The 24,482-nt window shown below is 42.1% G+C and overlaps 1 protein-coding gene across 3 annotated transcripts; it reads right to left on the bottom strand.

Annotated features, from left to right (window-relative positions):
* Nucleotides 1-1,689: 1,689 nt before the first annotated feature.
* Nucleotides 1,690-24,413, bottom strand: usp1 (ubiquitin specific peptidase 1). 3 transcript variants are annotated; one of them, XM_031785605.1, is made up of 10 exons: nt 23,938-24,409; nt 23,209-23,427; nt 23,099-23,142; nt 22,533-22,683; nt 22,313-22,414; nt 15,787-15,956; nt 14,863-15,581; nt 14,323-14,487; nt 13,892-14,093; nt 1,690-13,318 (listed from the first exon to the last, which is right to left on the bottom strand). In XM_031785605.1, the coding sequence occupies exons 6-10, from the start codon at nt 15,918-15,920 to the stop codon at nt 12,505-12,507; spliced, it is 2,034 nt and encodes a 677-aa protein (XP_031641465.1). In that variant the 5' UTR covers nt 15,921-15,956; nt 22,313-22,414; nt 22,533-22,683; nt 23,099-23,142; nt 23,209-23,427; nt 23,938-24,409; the 3' UTR covers nt 1,690-12,504. The 3 variants fall into 3 exon arrangements, with proteins under 3 accessions (XP_031641465.1, XP_020355128.1, XP_020355127.1); XM_020499539.2 differs by lacking the exon at nt 23,099-23,142 and having other exon boundaries at nt 15,787-15,953; nt 23,938-24,413; XM_020499538.2 differs by lacking the exon at nt 23,099-23,142 and having other exon boundaries at nt 23,938-24,410.
* Nucleotides 24,414-24,482: the final 69 nt, after the last annotated feature.

Raw genomic sequence — 24,482 nt, 5'->3', positions numbered from 1 at the left:
TGGACAGAGTCTCCCACCTCAGCTGTAGATCTCTGCAGTTCATCCAGAGTGATCATGAGCCTCTTGGCTGCATCTCTGATCAGTCTTCTCCTTGTATGAGCTGAAAGTTTAGAGGGACGGCCAGGTCTTGGTAGATTTGCAGTGGTCTGATACTCCTTCCATTTCAATATTATCGCTTGCACAGTGTTCCTTGGGATGTTTAAAGCTTGGGAAATCTTTTTGTATCCAAATCCGGCTTTAAACTTCTTCACAACAGTATCTCGGACCTGCCTGGTGTGTTCCTTGTTCTTCATGATGCTCTCTGCCCTTTTAACGGACCTCTGAGACTATCACAGTGCATGGGCATTTATACGGAGACTTGATTACACACAGGTGGATTGTATTTATCATCATTAGTCATTTAGGTCAACATTGGATCATTCAGAGATCCTCACTGAACTTCTGGAGAGTTTGCTGCACTGAAAGTAAAGGGGCTGAATAATTTTGCAAGCCCAATTTTTCAGTTTTTGATTTGTTAAAAAAGTTTTAAATATCCAATAAATGTCGTTCCACTTCATGATTGTGTCCCACTTGTTGTTGATTCTTCACCAAAAAATACAGTTTTATATCTTTATGTTTGAAGCCTGAAATGTGGCAAAAGGTCGCAAAGTTCAAAGGGGCCGAATACTTTCGCAAGGCACTGTATATATTCGATGAGGGTTGTTGACGTCAACTGCCTGTATTCAATGGAGAGAGATGCTATGCTACTAGCCTCATGTAATGAATATGCATAGCCATCTCGAGACCTCTCCGGTATCAGTAGCAGTGCGTGGGTAAAATCACTGGGGAATCCAAGCCATATTACAGCCATATGTGTTGTGATAATTGCGTTGTTTGTTCTGTGACCTGTTAGTTCACATGCCTTGTGACCGTGAAATATAGGCCTATGGCCGAGACAATAAGAAGACACAGTGGCAGAATAAATTCAACTACACCTTTTTCAACATAAAACCAGAGAGAAATCTCTGTCTGGTGAAGTCCACAAGGCATATCGCATTTAACAAACCGTTACATGACCTACAGCATGCAAGCAAGTTAGGGTTTCCGACTACTAAACAACTATTGATTTAAAACCCCTGAGAGTTACCGCAAGTCGCAAACAGGAGCTGCCTCCACTCTTCCAGCAACATTTCAACATCAAATCACCTACGCTTTAGTCTAATACTGTGACAACTAAAAGATACCAATAACAATTTAGTCCTATCAACGTAAGCTAAATATGATGTGGCTGTCCGTGGTTCTGATTTGTGTGTGTTCAAATAGAAAAAACAACATGTTGACTCACCGTACTTGTAGAAAAACGCCAATGCCATCCTCTCTTTCATGTTGACGAAGCGGTCTATGACTGTCGTACAGTACACAATTGTATTTTTTGTTGTCCTAAGCTACCGGGCTAAAATGCTTGCTCGCTAGCCTCCATTTCATGGGCAATGAGGACGACAACAACGAGATGCAACAATTCAAGTTTCTGTCAATGACTTATTGCTCTCGATGTGAAGTAAAGTCAAGCTCACCAAAACAAAACAACAAGCCAGTTTGGGGCTTGACTTGACACTTTTTTGTTTTGTTTTGTTTTGGTGAGCCAGGACCATTCACAGTTGAGCTAGCAGATTGGCTATTATTGAACCTGTTGTTTTATCAAGGGAGGCCAAATGCATGCTGGCTTTTCTTGAATTCAATGCTATGGGGTGGCAACATTGTCATACTCTTTTTGACCAGACAGAATTAGATAGATGGCCTACAGAGGAAGAGGGGCGTTGTTTCGCTCACTCGGATGCTTTCTCTGGTAAGATACATTCAGCCTCGTGTGAATTTAAAGAAAATGATGAAACAAAGACGAAAGATGCATTTATTTTAGAGTGCATTCGGTAAGTATTCAGACCCCTTTTTCACCATTTTGTTGCGTTACAACATTTTCTAAAATTGATTTAGTTTTTTCATTCCCATAAATCTACACACAATACCCCTTAATGACAAAGCAAAAACAGGTTTGCAAAGGTATTCAAAATAAAAAACAATCACATTTACATAAGTATTCAGACCCTTTACTCAGTACTTTATTGAAGCACCTTTGGCAGCTATTACAGCCTCTAGTCTTTGGTATGACGCAACAAGCTTGGCTCACCTGTATTTGGGGAGTTTCTCCCATTCTTCTCTGCAGATCCTCTCAAGCTCTAAGGTTGGATGAGGAGCGTCGCTGCACAGCTATTCTCAGGTCTCTCCTGAGATGTTCAAGGCCGCGCTCTGGCTGGGCCACTCAAGGACATTCAGAGACTTGTCCCGAAGCCACTCCTGCGTTGTTTTGGCTGTGTGCTTAGGGTCGTTATCCTGTTGGAAGGTGAACCTTCCCCACAGTCGGAAATCCTGAGCGCTCTGGAGCAGGTTTTCATCAAGACTCTCTCTGTACTTTGCGCTGTTCATCTTTCCCTCGATCCTGACTAGTCTCCCAGTTCCTGCTGCCAAAAAACATCCCCACAGCATGTTGCCACCACCATGCTTCACCGTAGGGATGGTATTGGCTAGGTGATGAGCGGTGCCTAGTTTCTTCCAGATGTGGCACTTTGCATTCAGCCCAAAGAGTTAAATCTTGGTTTCATCAGACCAGAGAATATTTTTTTTCTCATGGTCTGAGAGTCCTCTAGGTGCCTTTTGGCAAACTATGCTGGCTGTCATATGCCTTTTACTGAGGAGTGGCTTCCGTCTGGCCACTCTATCATAAAGGCCTCATTGGTGGAGGGCTGCAGAGATGGTTGTCCTTCTGGAAGGTTCTCCCATCTCCACAGAGGAACTCTGGAGCTCTTCCAGAGTGACCATTTGGGTTCTTGTTCACCTCCCTGACCAAGGCCCTTCGTAGCTGGCCGCACGTCCAAACTAAGCAAACGGGGACGAGTCTTTTGGTAGTTCCAAACATTTTTAATTTCAGAATGGAGGCCACTGTGTTCTTGGGGACCTTGAATGCTGCAGACATGTTTTTGTACCCTTCCCCAGATCTGTATCTCGACACAATCCTGTCTCGGAGCTCTATGGACAATTCCTTCAATCTCATGGCTTGGTTTTTGCTCTGACATGTACTGTCAACTGTGGGACCTTATATAGACAGGTATGTACCTTTCTAAATCATGTCCAATTAATGGAATTTACCACAGGTGGACTCCAATTAATTTGTAGAAACATCTCAAGGATGATCAATGGAAACAGGATATACTTGACCTCAATTTCGTGTCTCATAGCAAAGGATCTGAATACTTCTATAAAAAAAGGTATTTCAGTTTTTTATTTTCAAAACATTTGCAAATATTTCAAACTCTGTTTTCGCTGTGTCATTATGGGTATTGTTTATAGATTGATTCAATAATCCCCCCCCCCCCCCTCAAATTTTAGAATAAGGCTGTAAAGTAACAATGTGGAAAGGGGCAAGGGGTCTGAATACTTTCCAAATTCCCTGTATGTTTTGGTACATTTTGGGGGTTGGAATTTTGGCTTCCCTTGGCATCAACAAGCCACTGTCTGAACCTGTTTATTCTCAAAGTTGCCAGGATGTCACGTGTCCTACTTACATTTGTAACAACTTAAGCAATTTTAAGCATTTGTGAAACTTATATTTGATCAAATAAACCTCATGTAGCAAATAAGCCATAAAAATGTTGTTGTCCAAATTCGACCACACTCATTGACCTACGTACAAAGGCTCCTGGCTCGGCGGGTAAAACAACGAAAAAACGCCTGGTGCTGAAGGGAGACAGATTTTTTGCCGAGTGGGACCTCTCTTCCTCTTTCACTGGGCCCAAAATAAGTCTGGTTGTCCCTAGTTACCACAGCCACGAAGTCATAAACCCTGCCTATTTCTACAATTTATCTTTTTAAATTTGATTTTCAACCTAACCTCAACCACACTGCTAACCTTATACCTAACCTTAATTTAGGACCAAAAAGCTCATTTTAGTTTTTTGGGTGACTTTGTGGAAACCGTTGTGCCTGTTCACACACACGTATCTGCCCTCTCATTGGCTAGAATGGCCCCACCTGATCTTTCCTCCTCCCGACTTTTTATTGTTAGAGCGGCCTCTAGAGTCTAGAGTATCTGGTTAATGTAGTGGATAATCTGTGAAGAGATGCAATGCAACCAATTTTTAAAATTTTATTTGAATTTTTACCCCTTTTTCTCCCAAGAGACCACAGCCCGTCGTTTCAAATTGGAACAAATGAGTCATACTGGGCAGAACAGGCAAGGAGGTGGGCAGAGCCAAGCATGAGCTAGCGAGATTTAATTGGTGCATTCTAACAATTTGTATATTTCAGTTAAGGAACGCCTACTCTGAAGTGTGCGTGTACAATAACTTAATTTGCCTTTGCACTCCTCAACAATGCCATTTTTAAAAACTTTGGCAAAGTGTAAAGTCTACAAAACTTTAACAGATTCTAATTTTGGGAACAGAACTGTATTGAGATCAAAAGTTTAATTGGTGAGAACATTTGCGAAATGTCGGCCAAAGTTCAATCAGTTGCGATTTTTGCATGTCAATCTTGGGGCAAAAAAAAGTGGGATGCATGCCAGCAAAGCCACTACACATCACTAAACAATACATGAATTGCACTATAACGGTGACAAATGGTGCCCACAAACTGTTAGGACCTACATTAAGCTGTCCCAACATCTTACCACTGCTACACCTGGCTATCAGCAGAGTCCCAACATCTTACCACTGCTACACCTGGCTATCAGCAGAGTCCCAACATCTTACCACTGCTACACCTGGCTATCAGCGGAGCCTTGTCTGGCAGCGAAACAGTTCATTCAGCCTCATTTACTGCCTTTGGGGAAAAAAACTGCTGGTATGGCTGACTTGCTTAAATAAATGTGGTTTCTAATGACAATTGATATGTGGCATAAGGGGACGACAAGCGGATAAGAGGCAATCCATAATTTCGATTAAGACATTAATGAGCAAGCTAGGACGGACATAGTCAATATAAATAACTTTGTTTATCATTTTTTAAATGTACCACGGCAGAATTCAGAACATGGGCTGTTCTTCGTGTTCTCCCTGTACACCAGGTCAGAACTGTAGGATAAATAGGGGGGGCTTATAAGCAGATAATGATAGCTCTTACAATATTCAATGATTACCTTTCTCTAAAACAGGTTATAGGCTACATGTGCACCACCAGGTCAGAACAGTAGGTGAAATTAAGAGGGGTAAATAGACCAAATTATTAGGGTGAATCACATGGGCTACGAACAGCTTTCTACACAACATAGTATTACTTTCTTAGCTACAGTATGCAGCAGCATACAATACGTTTTTGGACTCACCTTGTTGTGCTGTGCTCATGTAACAGTATAACTTTAGACCGTCCCCTCGCCCATATCCGGGCACGAACCAGGGACCCTCTGCACACATCAACAACAGTCACCCACGAAGCATCGTTACCCATCGCTCCACAAAAGCCGCGGCCCTTGCAGAGCAAGTGGAACTACTACTTCAAGGTCTCAGAGCAAGTGACGTCACCGATTGAAACGCTATTTAGCGCGAACCACCGCTAACTAAGCTAGCGTTTCACATCCGTTACACTCACTTGTGCTGTGCTCTCTGGATTTATGGCGCTTTCAAAACAACTGGGAACTCTTGGGGGGGAAACAAGGTTGAATCATGATGATGTCATTGATCTTCAGGTCGTAGCTCTAGAAAGAGGCAGGATTTACAATTCCAAGTTGGATGACCGTTCCCAGTCGGAGCTCGTTTATTCCCGATTTACCAGTTGTCTGAAGTGAAGTTTTTGTCATTCTGAGTTAAGTTGTTTTGAGCGTGGCACATATCATGCTTCATTGACTGCATGGCCAACGTTCAATGTTTATAATTTTAAACTTGGAAAAGAGACCCTTACGCCCAGATTTGGGACCACACAGCCACTCCACTGAATAGTAGCCTAGTGATTGCTTTGCAATGCTTGCAGTTAGCCACTGTCACTGATTCCTTCCAAACCACTCATTGTTGAGTCTGTGATTTCCAACTTGTTGTGTGACGTTTATATCCAATGATCGATGAGCACCGATATGTTTTCATTTCTCTTCATATGACAAGGGTTAAAAAGGATTTGGATGGGCACTTCTAATGTACTCTATGGCAGCACCCAAGAGGCTAGAATTTTCTAGCTCTACCCTTAGACTTGACGGTGACGTAGTGTCCCCGTGAGTGACAGAACACTAAGCCAAGCAGGGCGCAACGCTTGTCCTACCACCACAGAAAGCACTGAGCTAGGCTGAAACACCTGCATTTTGGAGCTGCCTTACTCCAGAAAACAAAAAAGAGACCACGTTTTTATGCGGCTTTATTAACACAATTCTATATATTTTTACATTGTTTGCAAACTGATATGTGACACGTATTAATGCCAAAAGAATATGCAAAAGAGGCTAACTTGTATGTATGTATGTATGTATGTATGTATATATATATATATATATATATATATGTATGTAATTAATTTAATTAATTAATTTGTGGGGCTCGAATAACGGGTCCCCACTGCGTTCTATGTTCTCACATTGTGTTTCCTAAAACGCCAAGCGGATGCTGCCCTCATCTGTGATGCAACATCTCCAATGTGCTGGCTACGTAGTTGATCTCAAATACGTGTCATTCAATCATTGGTTAATTTGTGCAGCGTGCAGAAAATGAATACTTAAGGGTTCTACAGTTGTAGGTGTAGTAATCTTGATAATCATTTGGGAAGAACAATCACAGTTGGAGGGAGGACTAAACCATTTAACAGGGTAAGTATTATTAAAACCGCATTTGAAGACTATCCATAGAACATATTATGGGAAGATGAAGGCCGTGTTGGACGATTATATCACCTCGTAAATTTTCGTTATGTGGAACTTTCATACTTGACAGATAATCAATGATTTGCTCAAGTGTATGGCAATGTTGCCTCATGAGGAAGGGGACCGGACAGGGTCTGAGCCACATTCCGTTGCCAAATCTTTGTTGCAGATAAAAAAAAAGGGCCATTTATAGATGAGTCCTTGTTTAACATGTTTGTTCTACATAACATGACTGTGAACGTTCCAAAACGTGTCCTGTTGAACGTGCCACTGTTCTACATTTACTTGGACCGGGGGTGGAAAAAGTACCCAATTGTAATACTTGAGTGAAAGTAAAGATAACATAATAGAAAATGACTGAAGTGAAAGTCACCCAGTAAAATACTACTTGAGTAAAAGTCGTAAGTATTTGGTTTTAGATATACTTAAGTATCAAAAGTGAATGTAATTGCTAAAAGTATTTATACCTAAGAACTTTATACCGCTGACCTGGACGCTGTGCCCACCTGAACATGCCCAGGCAGAGCTAAATTGATTTGCTGGAGGAACAAAGATTCGAGCAACACCCAAGGTGAGGGAGGGTTGAATGCTCTGGATTTTAAAACCTCTAATATATTTAAGATTAAATGGATACAAAACTATTTAAGAAATAAGGATAGCATCTGGAATGTCATCCCTAATCTAATATTCCAACAAATTGGTGGTCTAGAATTCTTACTCATATGCAACTTTGATATGGGTAAAATCCCTATTAAGCTTGCAAACTTTCATAAACATGTACTTCTAACTTGGAAGCTCATGTACAAACACAATGTTTCCCCTCATAGGTATACAATCTGGAATAATAAAGACATAAAATACAAAAACAAGTCTTTGTTTTTCCAGAACTGGTTTGACAACAACATTATTTAGGTTAAACAATTATTGAATAATGATGGACAACTATATGATTATCCAGAACTTATTAGAACACACAATGTTACATTCACTCCTGAGGAGTATCAAATTGTTGTTAGAGCTGTCCCTAAATGTGCTATTCTTCTTTTAGGAGAATATAACAGTACTCCAAGTGCAACTGTTGAGGATTTTGTAGCCTCCATACAACTAGAAGGAATTGACATTTTAAACTATAATGTAATAACAGGTATACAAGGAAACTGTCAATATGTTACTATTCCCTCTGCTAAAATGTACTGGAATGCAGCCCTAGGACAAGTGTACTGGAACAAAGTTTTGTTATCTGGTAAATATTGTATATCTAATAAGGTGAAAGAAGTATCATACAAACTCATTCATAGAATCTACCCTGTAAAGACCTTTTATTATACACAGATTTAAAATAGCTATTGACAACAAATGTGTATTTTGTGATTGTGACCCAGAGACTCTTAACCATTTATTTTGGGACTGCTCTTATGTCAGAAGATTTGAGTGAGTTAGAAGATTTTATTTTAAAAGAAGCAACTATTAATGGGGTGGCAGGGTAGCCTAGTGGTTAGAGCGTTGGACTAGTAACCGGAAGGTTGCAAGTTCAAACCCCCGAGCTGACAAGGTACAAAATCTGTCGTTCTGCCCCTGAACAGGCAGTTAACCCACTGTTCCTAGGCTGTCATTGAAAATATGAATTTGTTCTTAACTGACTTGCCTAGTTAAATAAATAATAAAAAATAAAATAAAATGTTAATTTGAAAGACTCTGATATTGTTTTATTTTGAACCAAATGATATGGACCCTGATTTAACTTTCATTGTTAATTTGTTTATCTTTCATGGAAGATTCTTTGTCCATACAATGAAGTGGGCAGAGAACAAACCCCTCTTCACATTATTTAAGATAGAATGTAAATATTATTTTGAAATTATCAGTAAATGTAAAAAAACAAAAAGGCAATATGCACCATAAAAGTATTTAACAAATAGAAAATGAATCTTGATATATAATACCCCTGTCTGTTAGGTTTATGTTCTCTTGTTTCTATATTTCTATTTTTTTTTGTTGTTGTATCTGTTCATAAAAATAAAAAATAAATTAAATACAAAAAAAACAAAGATTGCAGGACCGGAAGGCATACGTTTGCAATAAAAATAAAATAAAATGACAACGTTTTTGCTTTGTCTTTATAGGGTTTATGACGGTGGAAAACTATTTAATCCATTTTAGAATAAGGCTGTAACCAGGGTTGGGGAGTAACGAATTAACATGTAATCCTTTACATATAAGGGATTACAAAACGGTAACTACCGTTACATTATCAGCAACAATATTGTAATCAGATGACTGATACTTTGGAAAACAATCTAGATGATTACTTTGAGAATTACTTTTACATTCAGAAACGATGTTTGCGAATAAAAAATATTTGACAATTTTCTGTTTTTTCAATGACATTCAAGTCAGCATTGAACACGTGCTAATGTAAGTGTGTTCCATTTGACCACAAATGTGTGTTCCATTTGACCACAAATTATAGACCAATATGATGACACACCAACTGTGCTTGATGGAAGGCGGGAAACGAGCAGGAATAGGCTTTTGTAGGTTACAGGCCAAGCTATGTCTTCCATTGGTGCGACTGCATCCAAAGATTATCCAACTTGAATAACTGCTTGGAGGGAAGGATGGCAGTAGTGGTGATATGGAACTAAAAAAGTTTTTATATACATGTATTTTTGTATTAACCTTTATTTAACGAGGTAAGTCAGTTAATAACAAATTCTTATTTACAATGACGGCCTACCAAGAAACAGTGGGTTAACAACCTTGTTCATGGGCTGAAAGACAGATTTGAATTTGTCAGCTCGGGTATTCGATCCAGCAACTTTTCGGTTACTGGCCCAACGCTCGAACCACTTGACTACCTGCCGCCCCAAAACACCGCTACATATAACGTTAGCGTATTGATGTGAATCACTGCTGCACTCTCATTTAGCTGTTTGCGCCTTACGGATTGTGGTTGTTGTGGATGGCTGTTCACAAATCTAAATGTGTGTGATGTGAGAAGTTTAAGGGAAACATCTGTGGAGCCAGTTTGTCCCAAGTGAGAAAGGAAACCAGTGGAATGATCTTCATAGACAAGACAGACAATATTCTGAAGGTAGATGACGCTGCCATCAGGAGTGCTCTAAATGGAGAATGTATCTGATCTGTATCTGATCTGGAGACGGCGCTAAATGAAGTACTGGTCGAAGTCACAGAGTGCTTGATAAACTTGTATCAATTACCCCTCTACCAGTCCAATCAATTTGAGTTTTTCCTCACCCAGTCACACACAATAGCCCATAATGACCAAGTGAAAACATGTTTTTAGAAATGTTTGCAAATGTATTAAAAATGAAATGCAGAAACATCTCATTTACATCTAATAAATGTTCACACCCCTGAGTCAATAAACCTTTGGCAGTGATTACAGCTGTGAGTCTTTCTGGGTAAGTCTAAGAGCTTTGCACATCTGGATTGTACAATATTTCCGCATTATTCTTTTTTAAATTCTTCAGGCTCTCAAGTGTTGATATTTTCTAGTCTTGCCATAAATGTTCAAGCTGATTTAAGTCAAAACTGTAACTAGGCCATTCAAGAACATTCAATGTCATCTTGGTAAGCAACTGGCCTTGTGCTTCAGGTTATTGTCCTGAAAGGTTCATTTGTCTCCCAGTACCTGTTGGGAAGCACACTGAACCAGGTTTTCCTCTAGAATTTTCTCTGTGCTTAGCTATATTTCATTTGATTTTTTATCAAACTCCTCAGTCCTTGCGAGGACAAGCATACCCATAACATGATGCAGCCATTGACCAAACATTTTGTATAATATATAAATCCAGACTTTTATTTTAGTTGTAGCCTAGACTAACAAACTGAAACAAATTCCGTAATCTGAATTATACATTTTAAATTTGACTATTTAAACACCAAGGAAACGTTTTATGAAATTGTCCCCAACTCCCAATTGTTCACTGTCCCCTAAAATCAGGTAGGCACATTCCTTCATATGACGTGGGAGTAACCCTGCAGTTAAATGCTTTGATTAGTTGTCAGGCAGCATTTACGCAAAAAAAAGTTGGCTCCTACTTAGATGGCAATCACCTCACTCTCTCCCAATTCACCAGTGGATAAAGTTACTATTAAAAGTTATAACCAAATTATCGACAGCGATGAATAGTGCTAGTCAAAGAACAAGTGAGGCCTGGAGAAACGTATTAGACTAAATATATTTGAAATGAATACACCCCCCCCCCCAAAAAAAAGATGCCAAGTAAACAGACCAGTAATACATGAAATGTATAAATAAACCATTGTGGTCTGTTAAACTAGCCATGGTGACATTTGACAATCACCTTGTAGATTGGTAAATATTAGTTAAATAACATTTGGAAATGCAGTGCTTTATTACATGTACAGGAGAGTGGCAATTATTCACATTAAAAAGTAACTCTACTGTCCTGGTTTCAAAGCCAAACCATTTATTTTAAATCTATAACACTTCACAGCAGGGAAAGGATGAATAGAAAGTCAGTTTTACATGAAAGTTCAAACTTTATTGCTTGTGTAGTACTTTATCATTCTAGGTATGCTCTTTCATAGGGCCAGTAAGTCAGACAGTATGGCCACAGACCTTTTTCACTGGAATGAGGTACTGCCATTGAACAGAACTGCACAACTTCAGGAGGAAACCAACCGAGGAAAAAGCCAAGACTAGGGGCCCGATTCAATCTGTAAAGCTGAAACATTAGATTCCGCGATATACATTTAAAGGTAATTTCCCCATTGAGCAGATATCCGCAGCGTCTACCGTGAATGCAGTTTCCACTAAAGCAGGAACATTGGCGTTCAATTTACAGCTGAACTTCTGCAATACGGATTGAATAGAGCCCTAGGGTAGACAATCCCTGAAGCCAAAACAACAGTCCACTTCCCCCTCTATACATATCAAATCTGAGACTAACAGCTATGCAATGTTGTACTAGCATTTTGTAAAGTGATTGTCTATCTTATTGGCTAGGTATTTCATCACTGCTTTAATTCACTTATAAAACCTTGTACAAAATGATATCAACCAAGAGAAGTAATTTAGTTTTCACGTGCAAAAGTTCTTCCACCAAGAACCAGACGGCCAGTGCCTGAATCTAACTGAACTTAAACATTATGGCCAAAACTAGTCCTCTTATTTCTGACAGACCAACAGTATGAACATTAATCAACAGACAGAAGGCATGAAGCCAGAACAGGATAAAGATGTACAAGAATAAAAATGTGCTCTTTATAAAAAAAATAATCTGAAACAAAAAAAAAATAAGTGTCAGGGAGAAATCTTGTACTTTCCATTCAGACCACTTCAACACGAGGGCAGGAAAATCAAAGGACAGGTTGCTTGATGTCATAAGTGCGAAGGTGCATTTTTGTAGACTGCTAATGTTATATTCCCAGCACACAAAAAAAAGAGGATCAACTGAAGAGTAAAACATTTTAAAAAGGACATATACAGGTTATAAACATCAGTGACAGGAGTATCAAACCCAGCAAGCCAACCAGGCTGAATCTCAAGTTGACTCGTTCTCAAAACCTCAGATCTTTTCCAATGCTCTCGACACTTCTCTATAACATCTGAGAAAATACTTCATTCACCCACAAACAGAGAAGTTTCAGACCCTCCTATAGAACAGAAGATATGGGGTAGATGTGGAGCAGGTTTCTGGAGAACAGGCTCTCAGAAAGTCCTCCTCCTCAAAGAGACGCACCTCAGAGTCGTCAAACAGCATCCACTTCCCTTCATACTGCAGCAGGCTGCTTAGGGCCTGCTCCGTAGCCACCCCAAACCCCTCACACCCAGCCACAGAGGCCTCCTCGCCCCCCTCGCCCTCCCCAGGCTCCTTCTTAACCCCTCCACTACCGCTGTGTCCCGGGGCACTGGAGGTCCGTCTGGATGATCTGGTGGTGTTGCTCTCTACCCCAGTACAGGCAGCTTTGTCTGGGTTGGTTGTCTGCTTGTTGCCCCCTAGGTCATAGCTGGACAGGCTCCTCTGACCCCCCAGAAGTCCTACCCCGTCTGAAGCCTTCTTGGAGCCCATCTTACTGGTGTTGGTGGAGTTAGCATTCACAGAACCACTCTGTCCTGCTTTACCACGGAGACTGAAGGACACTTCCCCATCGTCATAATCCAGCACCTCTTCTTTGGGTTCCGGATCTGGCACTTTCCCGCCACAGTCCTCTTCTCCCTGCTTCTCATCCCCCTCGGGCAGACGGACCTTGGTGTCCTTAAGGTCCATCATCCTGATGTAAGTGGTGTAGTGTCCGCTGGAGATGGTGACCCCGCTGTGCATGACCACAGCAAACAGCTGGTAGTGCTGCCCTCCGGTGGCAGTGGCTGAGGGGTGCGTGCACCACTCCTCCAAAGAGAGCTTCAGTGGGGTCTGTAGAGGGGTGTTCACCTTTGAGAGGCCGCCGTACGGGTCCATCCTGAACAAGAGGGAGACAGTTTACACAAGCCGAGGAACGATGGAGCGGTCCCTGACTTTCCTTACCATGTGCCGTTGTATTTATTTAGCTCCTTTGCACCCCATTATTTTTATTTCTACTTTGCACATTCTTCCACTGCAAATCTACCATTCCAGTGTTTTACTTGCTATATTGTATTTACTTTGCCACCATGGCCTTTTTTTGCCTTTACCTCCCTTATCTCACCTCATTTGCTCACATCGTATATAGACTTGTTTCTACTGTATTATTGTCTGTATGTTTGTTTTATTCCATGTGTAACTCTGTGTCGTTGTATGTGTCGAACTGCTTTGCTTTATCTTGGCCAGGTCGCAATTGTAAACTCTTTCTTAACTTGCCTACCTGGTTAAATAAAGGTGAAAAAAATATATAAAAAAATAATAATTAATACGGTATTACATTCATATGTTGTATCTGATTGTGTGGATTTTTATGTTGTGACAGGCTCTTAGGGAACTGTTACACTCTCTGAGGACAATAAAGCATCAATCTAGAGTAAAAGCAAAACCCAGCAGATAAACACTGAAGACTCACTCTAACCCGTTGGCTGAGAAGCACTTGAGATGGATAGTGACGACCTCTGGGGTTTTATCAAACAGGAGACTCCTCTCAGCCTCTGTGTAGTGGTGGCAGGTCTCACAGAAGTACTTGTCCTCCCCTACAATCCTCTCCACTGAGGCAAACTGGGAGATGGCCCACTTCAGAGTCTTCAGCACCGGTTTGGGATCAGGGGAGACTGGGGGGTGGAGAGAGGGGGTTGGGGGGAGGTAGTTGGAATATGAGAGGATAGACATTTGTGAGACGGTGTTGTGCTTTGGCTGATCTTTGACAACTTGTTTGAGTGGTGACTGTTCATGTATGTGCAACAAATGTACCAATTTGTGTATAGTACAGTCTTGCGCTGCAGAACTGGCCCATTTATACAAGAACGCCGAGTGTGTACACACACACACAACTCTCCTTACCCTCTGAGCTGCTGTCTGGGCTGCAGGGTTCTTCCTCCTGCACTGGGACACTGATGTCCTGGAAGTCTTCTCTCCTCTCGGTGTAACACTCACACTCCAGACAACGCGTCCTCAACACCAGACAGCCCTGGAACAGATGCTCCATCATGTCCACACCCAGGCACTCTGGACAGGAGAGATGAGAGTCAGCGTTCAACATGATAATACACAAACTATTAGATTGTTTTATTTAACTAGGCGAGTCAGTTAAGAACAAATTCTTATTTACAATGACGGCCTACCCCGGCCAAACCCTAACGACACTGGGCCAATTGTGCACCGCCCTATGGGACTCCCAATCACCTCCAGTTGTGATACAGTCTATCATTGAACCAGGGTCTGTAGTGACGCCTCTAGCACTGAGAAACTGTGCATTCAACCGCTGTGCCACTCGGGAGCCCCAAATGGCTAAAGCAAGGGTACAAATCCTATGTGACAGACAGGACATGATCGATGACCAAGTATGTTTCCAACAGCATGATTCAACAACTATGAACTCACCATCACTTTTAGCTTTCTCCTCCTCGGGCACTTCTGTTACCTTCTCCTGAGGGTTCCTCCCGTGTTCCCCATCATCATTCTCCTGAGGTTGGCTAGGACCCGTCTCCTCCTGGTCAGGTTTGGCTGTCTCGGTCTTCCCTCCTGTGTGGCAGCTGATCCGTCCCATACTCATGAACTTAGAGAAGATACTGGGCTGCTTCCCCGAGTGCCTCGGCCAGCACAACTTGGGCCTCTTCTTCCCCTTAACCTCCACCTCTTTAGGGGCCACCTCTACCTCTCCTTTCCCCTCCACATTACTTTCCTCCTCCCCCTCTTCTTCAGCTTTGTCTTTTGGCGCTACAGTGATGCCACCAGTAGACTTCCTCTTGGAGCGAGTGAGGGGTTTGCCATCGTTGGCTGCAACAGCAGCAGCATTCTTGGACTTGACAGATTTTGGCTTCTTCTTGGCATTGCCTGCCTCTGTATCGCTCTTCCTCTTACCACTGGTTTGGCCATCATCATCATCAAGTGATGTTTCTGAAGTTTGGGCCTGCTCTTCTGTTGAAGCCCCGTTGGTGCCCACAGGGGCAGAACTGCCTGGCTTGACCTCTATGACATCGTCCTGGTCCTCCTGTTCCTTCCTGATGGTCTCAGAGGCATCCTGGATGTATCCCAGGATGCACTGCAGCACCTCCTGGGCATCGTGCTGTAGGTAGCCTTCGTACATGGGGTTCAGCTGTCTGTAAACACACAACCATCAGTCAGTCAAATACAATACCAAACATCTTGTTCAAGGACGGTGAAACCCTGATTTGAGGATGCTTGCTTTAAAGCTAAAATCCTGATTTTCTGTATCATTGCACCACCGATAAACTTCCATAATATTCTGCCTACTGAATGTGACCCAGTATTGCAGGGCCTTGCTATAGTGCTGTGGGGTCTGACCTGAGTGTGTTTAGTAGTTTGCGTGGAGGTGTGGCCAGCTCCCCATCACTGTACTTGTCAGGGTTGTGCAGGTAGCTGGACTGGAGCTGCTCTACCGAGGTGATCAGACTGTGGAAACTACCCAGCAGTTCCATGTGTACTGGCACCGCCTCCTCTGGACCCTCTGTCTGCTGAGGGAGAAAGAGGGATTCCTGTTATTATAGTGTTCATATGCTCTACGTTCAAAAGATTTCAACATTCTACTATAGGCAGCATTGATGACAGTGTAACTGAAGCATATGTTGACTGTAGTCTTAAAAAAATGCATTGCTATATTGGAAACATCATCATAGGGAATCTAAAGTCTTGCCAGATAATAAGACACTGTTTACGAAACGCACCTTTATTGAGATGTGTGCTGGTATAAATGTATGCATGACCTTAATAATCTGGATTATAAATTGGTGCATTGTAATGTTAATGGAGTATCCTGATGTGAATGATTCTCATCTAAAACAATCATTTGTCGGTTTTAGGTAGTGGTGGGGAGTCTATCAAGAATCGACTCCTAATATTCAGTATTTTTGCAAAGGGGTAAACTAGTTGCCATAGGCTACTTCCGAGGACAAACTCTTGCATCTTTCACAGCAAAGAGAGAGCAGGCTAACGAGAGAGAGGGCACAGCCAGGCAGCCATGTCGGTCTCTAGGCAGACTTTCAGAACCCTGCAGGCATAGGCTATTACAGTGCTGTATCGAGGCAATTTTTTGGGCAATGTCTCGCGCAACTTCACTAAAGTAGGCACTATCAATGAGTAGGATAAGCTATTCTACACGCAACAGGCTGAAGACCAAACACACACTTGGTGTTTTTCAAAACAAAGAGAAAGAGCAGGCGAGCCAGTGAGGGACAGGATCGGCAGACAGACTGTTGGAACCGTGCGCATAGGCTATATCTTGGTAATCTGTATCTCGCAATGTCTTGTAAAGTCATCAAAAGTATGTATGTACGGTTATCAATCAGTATGGCTAAGCTTTTCTTCAAAGTGCCAGTGAATTGAAGTTGAACATCGTCAAATGCATCAGTTTAATTATCCTTAAATTTGCAATAAAAATTGTCTATAGTTTATATAATGAAAGCCTGTTTGGCTGTTGATGTCCTCAGTCAGGGCTCTCCAACCCTGTTCCTGGAGATACCTTCCTGAAGGTTTTTCACTCCAACCCCAGTTGTAATTAACTAGATTAATCTTAACATCCAGCTAATTATTGAAATCAATTGCGCTAGATTAGGGTTAGAGTGAAAACCTACAAGATAGTAGCGCTCCACAAACAGGTTTGGAGAGCCCTGTCCCAGGCAATAGATTACAAAGCAGGGCATCCCTGCTAAACTTTCTGGAAATGGCAAGTTTGCGATCTCATCCATAAAAAGGCATCTCAAGTGCAAATACAAGACAAGATTCTCTGGTCTGATGAAACACAGATTAAACGCTTTGGCCTGAATATCAAGCGTCACGTTTTGTTGGAAACCTGGCACCATCCCTACGGTGAAGCAAAGTGGTGTTAGCATTATGCTGTGGGGACATTTTTCAGCTGCAGGGACTGGGATACTAGTCAGGATCGAGGGAAAGATGAACGGAGCAAAGTACAGAGATCCTTGATGAAAACCTGCTCTAGAGCACTCAGGACCTCAGACTGGGGGTGAAGGTTCACCTTCCAACAGGACAACAACCCTAAGCACACAGCAAAGACAACATAGGAGTGGCTTTGGGACAAGTCTCTGAATGTCCTTGAGTGGTGCAGCCAGAGACCGGACTTGAACCTGAACAAACATCTCTGAAGAGACCTGAAAATAGCTGACAGAGCTTGTGGATCTGCAGAGAAGAATGGGAGAAACTCCCCAAATACAGGTGTGCCAAGCTTGTAGCGTCATACCCAAGAAGACTCGAGGCTGTAATCGCTGCCAAAAGTGCTTCAACAAAGTACAGAGTAAAGGGTCAGTATACTTGTGATATTTTAGTTTTTTTATTTTGAAACCAATTGCAAAAATTTCTAAAAACCTGTTTTTGGTTTGTCATTATGGGATATTGTGTGTAGATTGAGTTTTTTATTTTTTATTTTAGAATATGGCTGTAACATAAAATGTGAAAAAAGTCAAGGGGTCTGAATGTTGACTGAATGCATTGTGTGGGAGTGTGTGTATGTACATATACAGTACCAGTCAGATGTTTGGACACAGCTACTCATTCAAATGTTTTTCTTTATTTTTATTATGTTCTACATAGTAGAATAATAGTGACACCAAAACTATGAAATAACACATGGACTCATGTAGTAACCCAAAAAATGTTCAATCAAAATATTTTATATTCTTCAAAGTAGCCACCCTTGCCTTGACGACAGCTTTGCACACTCTTGGCATTCTCTCAACCAGCTTCACCTGGAATGCTTTTCCAACAGTCTTGAAGGAGTTCCTACATATGCTGAGCACTTGTTGGCTGCTTTTCCTTCACTCTGCCGTCCAACTAATCCAAAACCATCTCAATTGGGTTGAGGTCGGGTGATTGTGGAGGCCAGGTTATCTGATGCAGCACTCCACCATTCTCCTTCTTGGTAAAATAGCCCGTACACAGCCTGGAGGTGTGTTGGGTCATTGTTCTGTTGAAAAACAAATTATTGTCCCACTAAGCGCAAACCAGATGGGATGACGTATCGCTGCAGAATGCTGTGGTAGCCATGCTGGTTATGTGCATTGAATTCTAAATAAATCATAGACAGTGTCACCAGCAAAGCACCCCCACACCACTTCCTCCATGTGTTATGGCGGGAACCACACATGCAGAGATCATCCGTTCACCTACTCTGCATCTCACAAAGACACAGCGGATGGAACCAAAAATCTCACGTTTGGACTCCAGACAAAAGGACAGATTTCCACCATTCTAATGTCCATTGCTTGTTTCTTGGCCCAAGCAAGTATCTTATTATTATTGGGGTCCTTTAGTAGTGGTTTCTTTGCAACAATTCAACCATGAAGGCCTGATTCATAGTCTCCTCTGAACAGTTGATGTTGATGTGTCTGTTACTTGAACTCTGAAGCATTTATTTGGGCTGCAGTCTGAGGCTGGTAACTCTAATGAACTTATCTGCCGCAGCAGATGTAACTCTGGGTCTTCCTTTCCTGTGGCGGTCCTCATGAGAGCCAGTTTCATCATAGCACTTGATGGTTTTTGCAACTGCACTTGAAGAAACTTTCAAAGTTCTTGACATTTTCCGATTGACTGACCTTCATGTCTTAAAGTAATGATGGGCTGTCGTTTCTCTTTGCTTATTTGAGCTGCTCTTGCCATAATATGGACTTGGTCTTTTACCAAATAGGGCTGTCTTCTGTATACCACCCCTACCTTGTCAGAACACAACCGATTGGCTCAAACACATTAAGAAGGAAAGAAATTCCTCAAATTATCTTTTAACAAGGCACACCTGTTAATTGAAATGTATTCCAGGTGACTACCTCACAAAACTGGTTGAGAGAATGCCAAGTGTGCAAAGCTGTCATCAAGGCAAAGAGTGGCTACTTTTTCCAGATGTATCCCAGTTTCAACTGTACTGGGTAGATTTCAGACAGCGTGTATGGCGTTGTGTAGGCGAGTGGTTTGCTGATGTTAACGTTGTGAACAGTACCCCATAGTGGCAGGTGGGCTTATGGTATGGGCAGGCATAAGCTAAGGAGACCGAACACAATTGCATTTTATTGATAGCAATCTGAACGCACAGAGAAACCGAGACGAGATCCATAGGCCCATTGTTGTGCCATTTGTCCCCCGCCATCACCTCGTGACAGCATGACAATACGCAGCCCCATTTCGCAAGGATCTGTACAATTCCTGGAAGCTGAAAATGTCCCAGATTTCATGGCCTGCATACTCCATGTCACCCAACCAGCATGTGATGCTCTATATCGACGTGTACAACAGCAACAGCCATTGAAGGGGAGTGTGACAACATTCAACAATCAAAAGCCTGATCAACTCCATGCGAAGGAGAAGTGTCACGCTGCATGAGATAAATAGTAGTCACCAGATACTTACTGCTTTTCTGATTCACGCCCTTTACATTTTTTATTTTAAAGTTACAGTACCTGTGACCAACATATGCATATCGGTATTCCCAGTCATGTGAAATCCATATATTAGGGCCGTTAATTGTTGCATGTTGCGTTTATTTTTGGTCGGTTTAAGTGGCTGAATTAATAAGGTGACAGGGTATCATATTCTGTTAGCCTTTTGCCATGTTTGAGAAGTCAAAGCCCTTCCATGAGTTCTGTACAGCTGCCACTGCTACACTTCATATGCAAAAGTATGTGGACACCCCTTCAACTGAGTGGATTTGGCTATTTCAGCCACACCCATCGCTGACAGGTGTATAAAATCGAGCACACAGCCATGCAATCGCCATAGACAAACATTGGCAGAAGAATGAGCTTACTGAAGAACTGTGGTTCAGTCATAGGATGCCACCTTTCCAACAAGTCAGTTTGTCAAATTTCTTCCCTGCTAGAGTTTCCACAGGTCAACTTTAAGTACTGTTATTGTGAAGTGGAAATGTATTGTAGCAACAACGGCTCAGCCGTGAAGTGGTAGGCCACACAAGCTCACAGAATGGAACAGCCGAGTACTGAGGTGCATAGTGTGTACAAATTGTCCTTGGTTGCAACACTCACTACACAGTTTTAAACTGCCTCTGGAAGCAACGTCAGCACAATAACAGTTTGTCGGGAGCTTCATGAAATGGGTTTCCATGGCCGAGCAGCTGCTCAGCCTAAAATCACCATGCGCAATGCCAAGTGTCGACTGGAATGGTGTAAAACTCTGCGCCATTGGACTCTGGAGCAGTGGAAACATGTTCTCTGGAGTGATGAATCACGCTTAACCATCTGGCAGTCTGACGGAAGAATCTGGGTTTGGCGGATGCCAGGAGAAAGCTACCTGCCCCAATACATAGTGCCAACTGTCAAATTTGGTAGAGGAGGAATAATGGTCTGGGCTGTTATAAGTCCCCGCAGCAATGTTCCAACATCTAGTGGAAACCCTTACCAGAAGAGTGGAGGCTGTTATAGCAGCAAAGGGTGAACCAACCCATGCCCATGATTTTGAAATGAGATGTTTGACAAGCAGGTGTCCACATAATTTGTAGTGGAGTGTACCTGTATTTCCTTGCGTTTTTTTCTCCTCTGTTCTCGGTCGTCTGCTCCTCCCCCCTCTGAGCAGAGCAGACACGTTGCCCTAGCAACTCACAGACACAGAGTGTACACATGCTGCTCCAGAGCTAGTACTATCCTTCAAGCAAGCGTCAAAACTTTGTTCATTTGCACTGTCTCATTCGCATTTGCTTGTAAATGTCCAAACTCACCAAAAATGTATAACTTCACGAGCTGGATTGGCAATTTTTGCTATTTGTTTATTTTTGTTTTGCCCCCCTTATCATATTTAGCTAGCTGCCTCCATGGAAATACACTTACTTGTGCTAATTTTGTAATAATTCTGGTAATAGAAGCCCAATGGGCCCTTTTTTTTTTGTGGCACCCACTTGTGTACTAAGCCGGTAACACAGTATATTCTGGGATGAGAGAAGGACTGTATGAACATCTAGATACTGCCCAACCCTAGTTATCAGTGGTCTATTGGTCTATTATCAAAGCCTCCTAGCTTCCATCATAAGAGTCAATTAAACTGGAAAAAAACGAATCCTGTGTGAATCCTCTGGAATAACGTCTAGTAATACCTGTCCGAATAGGGTTATAACATGGCAAAGAATAGGCTTATCAACGTAGAATGCACCGCATCATCCCATGGGATCCGTCAAGCCTCCTGCACACTGCAGAAATATCACTGAAATATTTGAGTTCCTACACATCACCTTTATTCAAACAAAATAGGCCTTTTATAGGCTAAGTTGATGAGCAAATGGGCAGCATCATGGTCATGTCGGTCTTCTAAAACACAATGTCTTCCTAGTAGGACTGCAGTAATGACATGGTGTGCACGTGTCCGTTTAAACATGTAGACGCCAAATCCTGAAGTCGCGCACCATTAGTTTTAGGGAGACAGACAAGGAACAGACCAACATGCTGCAAGATTTCTCAGGCATGATTGAAGTTTGGGTTTTCTTTTGAACAAGCTAATACAATTCAGTTTGTACTTTGTTGCTCTTTGGCCAGTTTGTTATTTCTGTAAATATCGGGCGCCTGTTAATTCCTCACTTTTAATGAAAGCCTCACTCTGGGCAAGTAAAGTAAAGAACTGCTGTCTCCTCTTCACTGTTAAAATCCAACCGCATGGTCAACCTCATGTAACAGTTTTACCATCCGTCCCTCTCTGGGCTCGAACCAGGGACGCTCTGCACACAGACAAGAGCCACCCTCGAAGCACGTTACCCATCGCGCCAACTACTTCAAGGTCACCGATTGAAACACTATTAGCGCGCACCACCACTAACTAGCTAGCCATTTCACATCGGTTACACTCACATTGTTGTACATAGTTAACATACCTCATCACTATTAGCAGCCTCTTCCTTTTGCTTGTCCCTTGTTTTGGACAAACTGTAGAGGTTCTTGATGCCATCTCTGAGCCCAGGGCAGTAGTACAATACCTGGATTGGTGATAAAGAAAAGTTGAATATCTAAACCATTTAGTATAATAATGTGCCTACCTATACAGTCATCAGATGTTGATGGCATGATGCAACTGTTGAGAATGAGATACCACACCTGTAGAATGCTGTTCAGGTAACAGGTGTTTCCCAGGTTATTGAGCCCAACAAAGGGCACCAGCGTCTCCTCTCCCTTGTCACTTGGGCAGATGGGAGAGGTTGGACACGGGGCAGGTCCAGGCAGTGGGATTGGCACAACCTGGTCACAGCTAGAAAATAATGGATACACATGAAAGGTTCTCAAAATCACATTCCTAAGTACATCTGAGGCTAAATGTAAAATAGTAGCCAATGTCCGTGTGTTGTGAAATCTGTGAATGTATTGTAATGTTTTAAAATTGTATAAATTGCCTTCATTTTGCTGGACCTCAGGGGATCCATAATAAATACAGTACTTTAAATTGAGTGGGCGGGCAAACAAGACGCTACCTCAGAGGGGATTTACACAAAATGATCAATCGGATAGCAACGCCATCATGTGGGTGCTAGCAAACAGGCTAGGAATCAACAGCCAATCCAACATTGTCTGGAAGCTTTAGTGAGCTTTGATTGGTCAATAGCGTTGCATTAGAGTATTTGCATAAATATTAGTTTACCCCAACTTCGGTCTCACATTTAACTTACCTCAATTGAAATTGAACGGGACTCAGTTGTTTAATCGCCCCATCCTATTGTGGAAATGCAGTGTCAGCCTTTATTTTATCATTAGCTACCTGGTAAAAACTGTCACTCACCTTGAAGGCTCCTCAGGTTCAACTCTGACTGGTTTTGGTTCCTCTACTTGAGGTTCGGAGAAGTCCAAGGCTCGCTTCGTCTCCTTCTTCTGGAAAAACTTCAGGGAGAGTTTGCTCTTTTTGATGGGGCTCCCGAGAGCCGCGGCATCGCCCTGTAGGCCGGGCATCTTCGACCGTATTTAGTATTTGATGATACAGCCAACACAACAGCGCTCCACACTGGCAACAGAGCGAAAGTGAAACTGGGTGAATTTCGCAAGTTTATTCTCCCTCCCAGATAGTTAGCTGGCAAAAAGACACGTGAATTACGCTGATACTAACTCGTTTGTTGACTAGATAGACTACAGGACATCTGCCTGCATTCAGTTCATCTTGCTAACTAACGTTAGTTAGCTTGCTGATGGCACCAGATGCCATCTGAGATGGCTGGTAAATGGGTTGCCTAGCAGGCTAACTTAAAAGAACCAAGACAACAGCTGAGCTGGTTGTCAATAACGTCAAGCTAGCGAAGTAGCTATTTACCAACACATGCCGTTTACAAAATGTGGTAATATGTCATTTCTAAGTTATATCTAACTAACTACCATCCTGTTAGCGTGCCAGCTAGCTAGACATCTTGCTAAGTACGCAGTGAGTGAGGGGGAAAAAGCAACAACACCGGGCGGTTTCAGTTGCTAGCAAAGCCAGTTGTAACCAAAATATATCCAACCACTTTAGTTGTTTACTCACCTTACTGAGTCATGTTGTACTTTATTTTCGATTTCTGCGATAACTTATTCAATTACATAGTATATTTGTATGACCATTTGATAAACCACGCGATGTGCGCAGGACTTGGCGCTTTTTCCAACCGCAAAGACCCCAGCTGCACCCGCGCCTGCACGACACCATTAACATCAATTATAATAATAAAAAAATACAATAATGTTAGAAAAACTCATTATTAATTAAAACAAAAACTACAATCGCTGATTAAAATTTTAGAAAGTGAAAACGAAGTAATGCAACTGGCATTTTTTTAGACATGTCACCGTGGGAGAAACACGGCCATGACTAGAAGGGATCCAGTTTTCGTCAAAAGTTTATTTTTGTGTGTGCATTTTAGCTAACCCTAACCCTTTTTGTAATCTTAACCAACATATTATAATCTGCTACAGTAGTTATCCTAACCCGCTACGAAAAATCAAATCTGACGTTAATTTGACAAAAGCTGGATCTTTTCTAGCCAAGACCATGAAACGTCACCGTAGAGCAGCCATCTTTAGAGGGACAAC

The sequence above is a fragment of the Oncorhynchus kisutch genome, linkage group LG13 (assembly GCF_002021735.2).
Source record: "Oncorhynchus kisutch isolate 150728-3 linkage group LG13, Okis_V2, whole genome shotgun sequence".
NCBI classification, from domain to species: Eukaryota; Metazoa; Chordata; class Actinopteri; order Salmoniformes; family Salmonidae; genus Oncorhynchus; species Oncorhynchus kisutch.
Note: the sequence above shows the minus strand (reverse complement) of the source record. Positions and strands in the feature narration are given on the sequence as shown.

What these genes read in the sequence shown, in the direction of transcription:
- usp1 (XM_020499538.2), bottom strand. Translation starts at nt 23,375, where the DNA reads ATGCCCGGCCTACAGGGCGATGCCGCGGCTCTCGGGAGCCCCATCAAA. An exon ending in ACCTGAACAGCATTCTACAG is followed by an intron (nt 22,415 to 22,532) that starts GTGTGGTATCTC and finishes TCACCAATCCAG; the next exon opens with GTATTGTACTACTGCCCTGG. An exon ending in TTCTCAGCCAACGGGTTAGA is followed by an intron (nt 13,319 to 13,891) that starts GTGAGTCTTCAG and finishes CCTCTTGTTCAG; the next exon opens with GATGGACCCGTACGGCGGCC.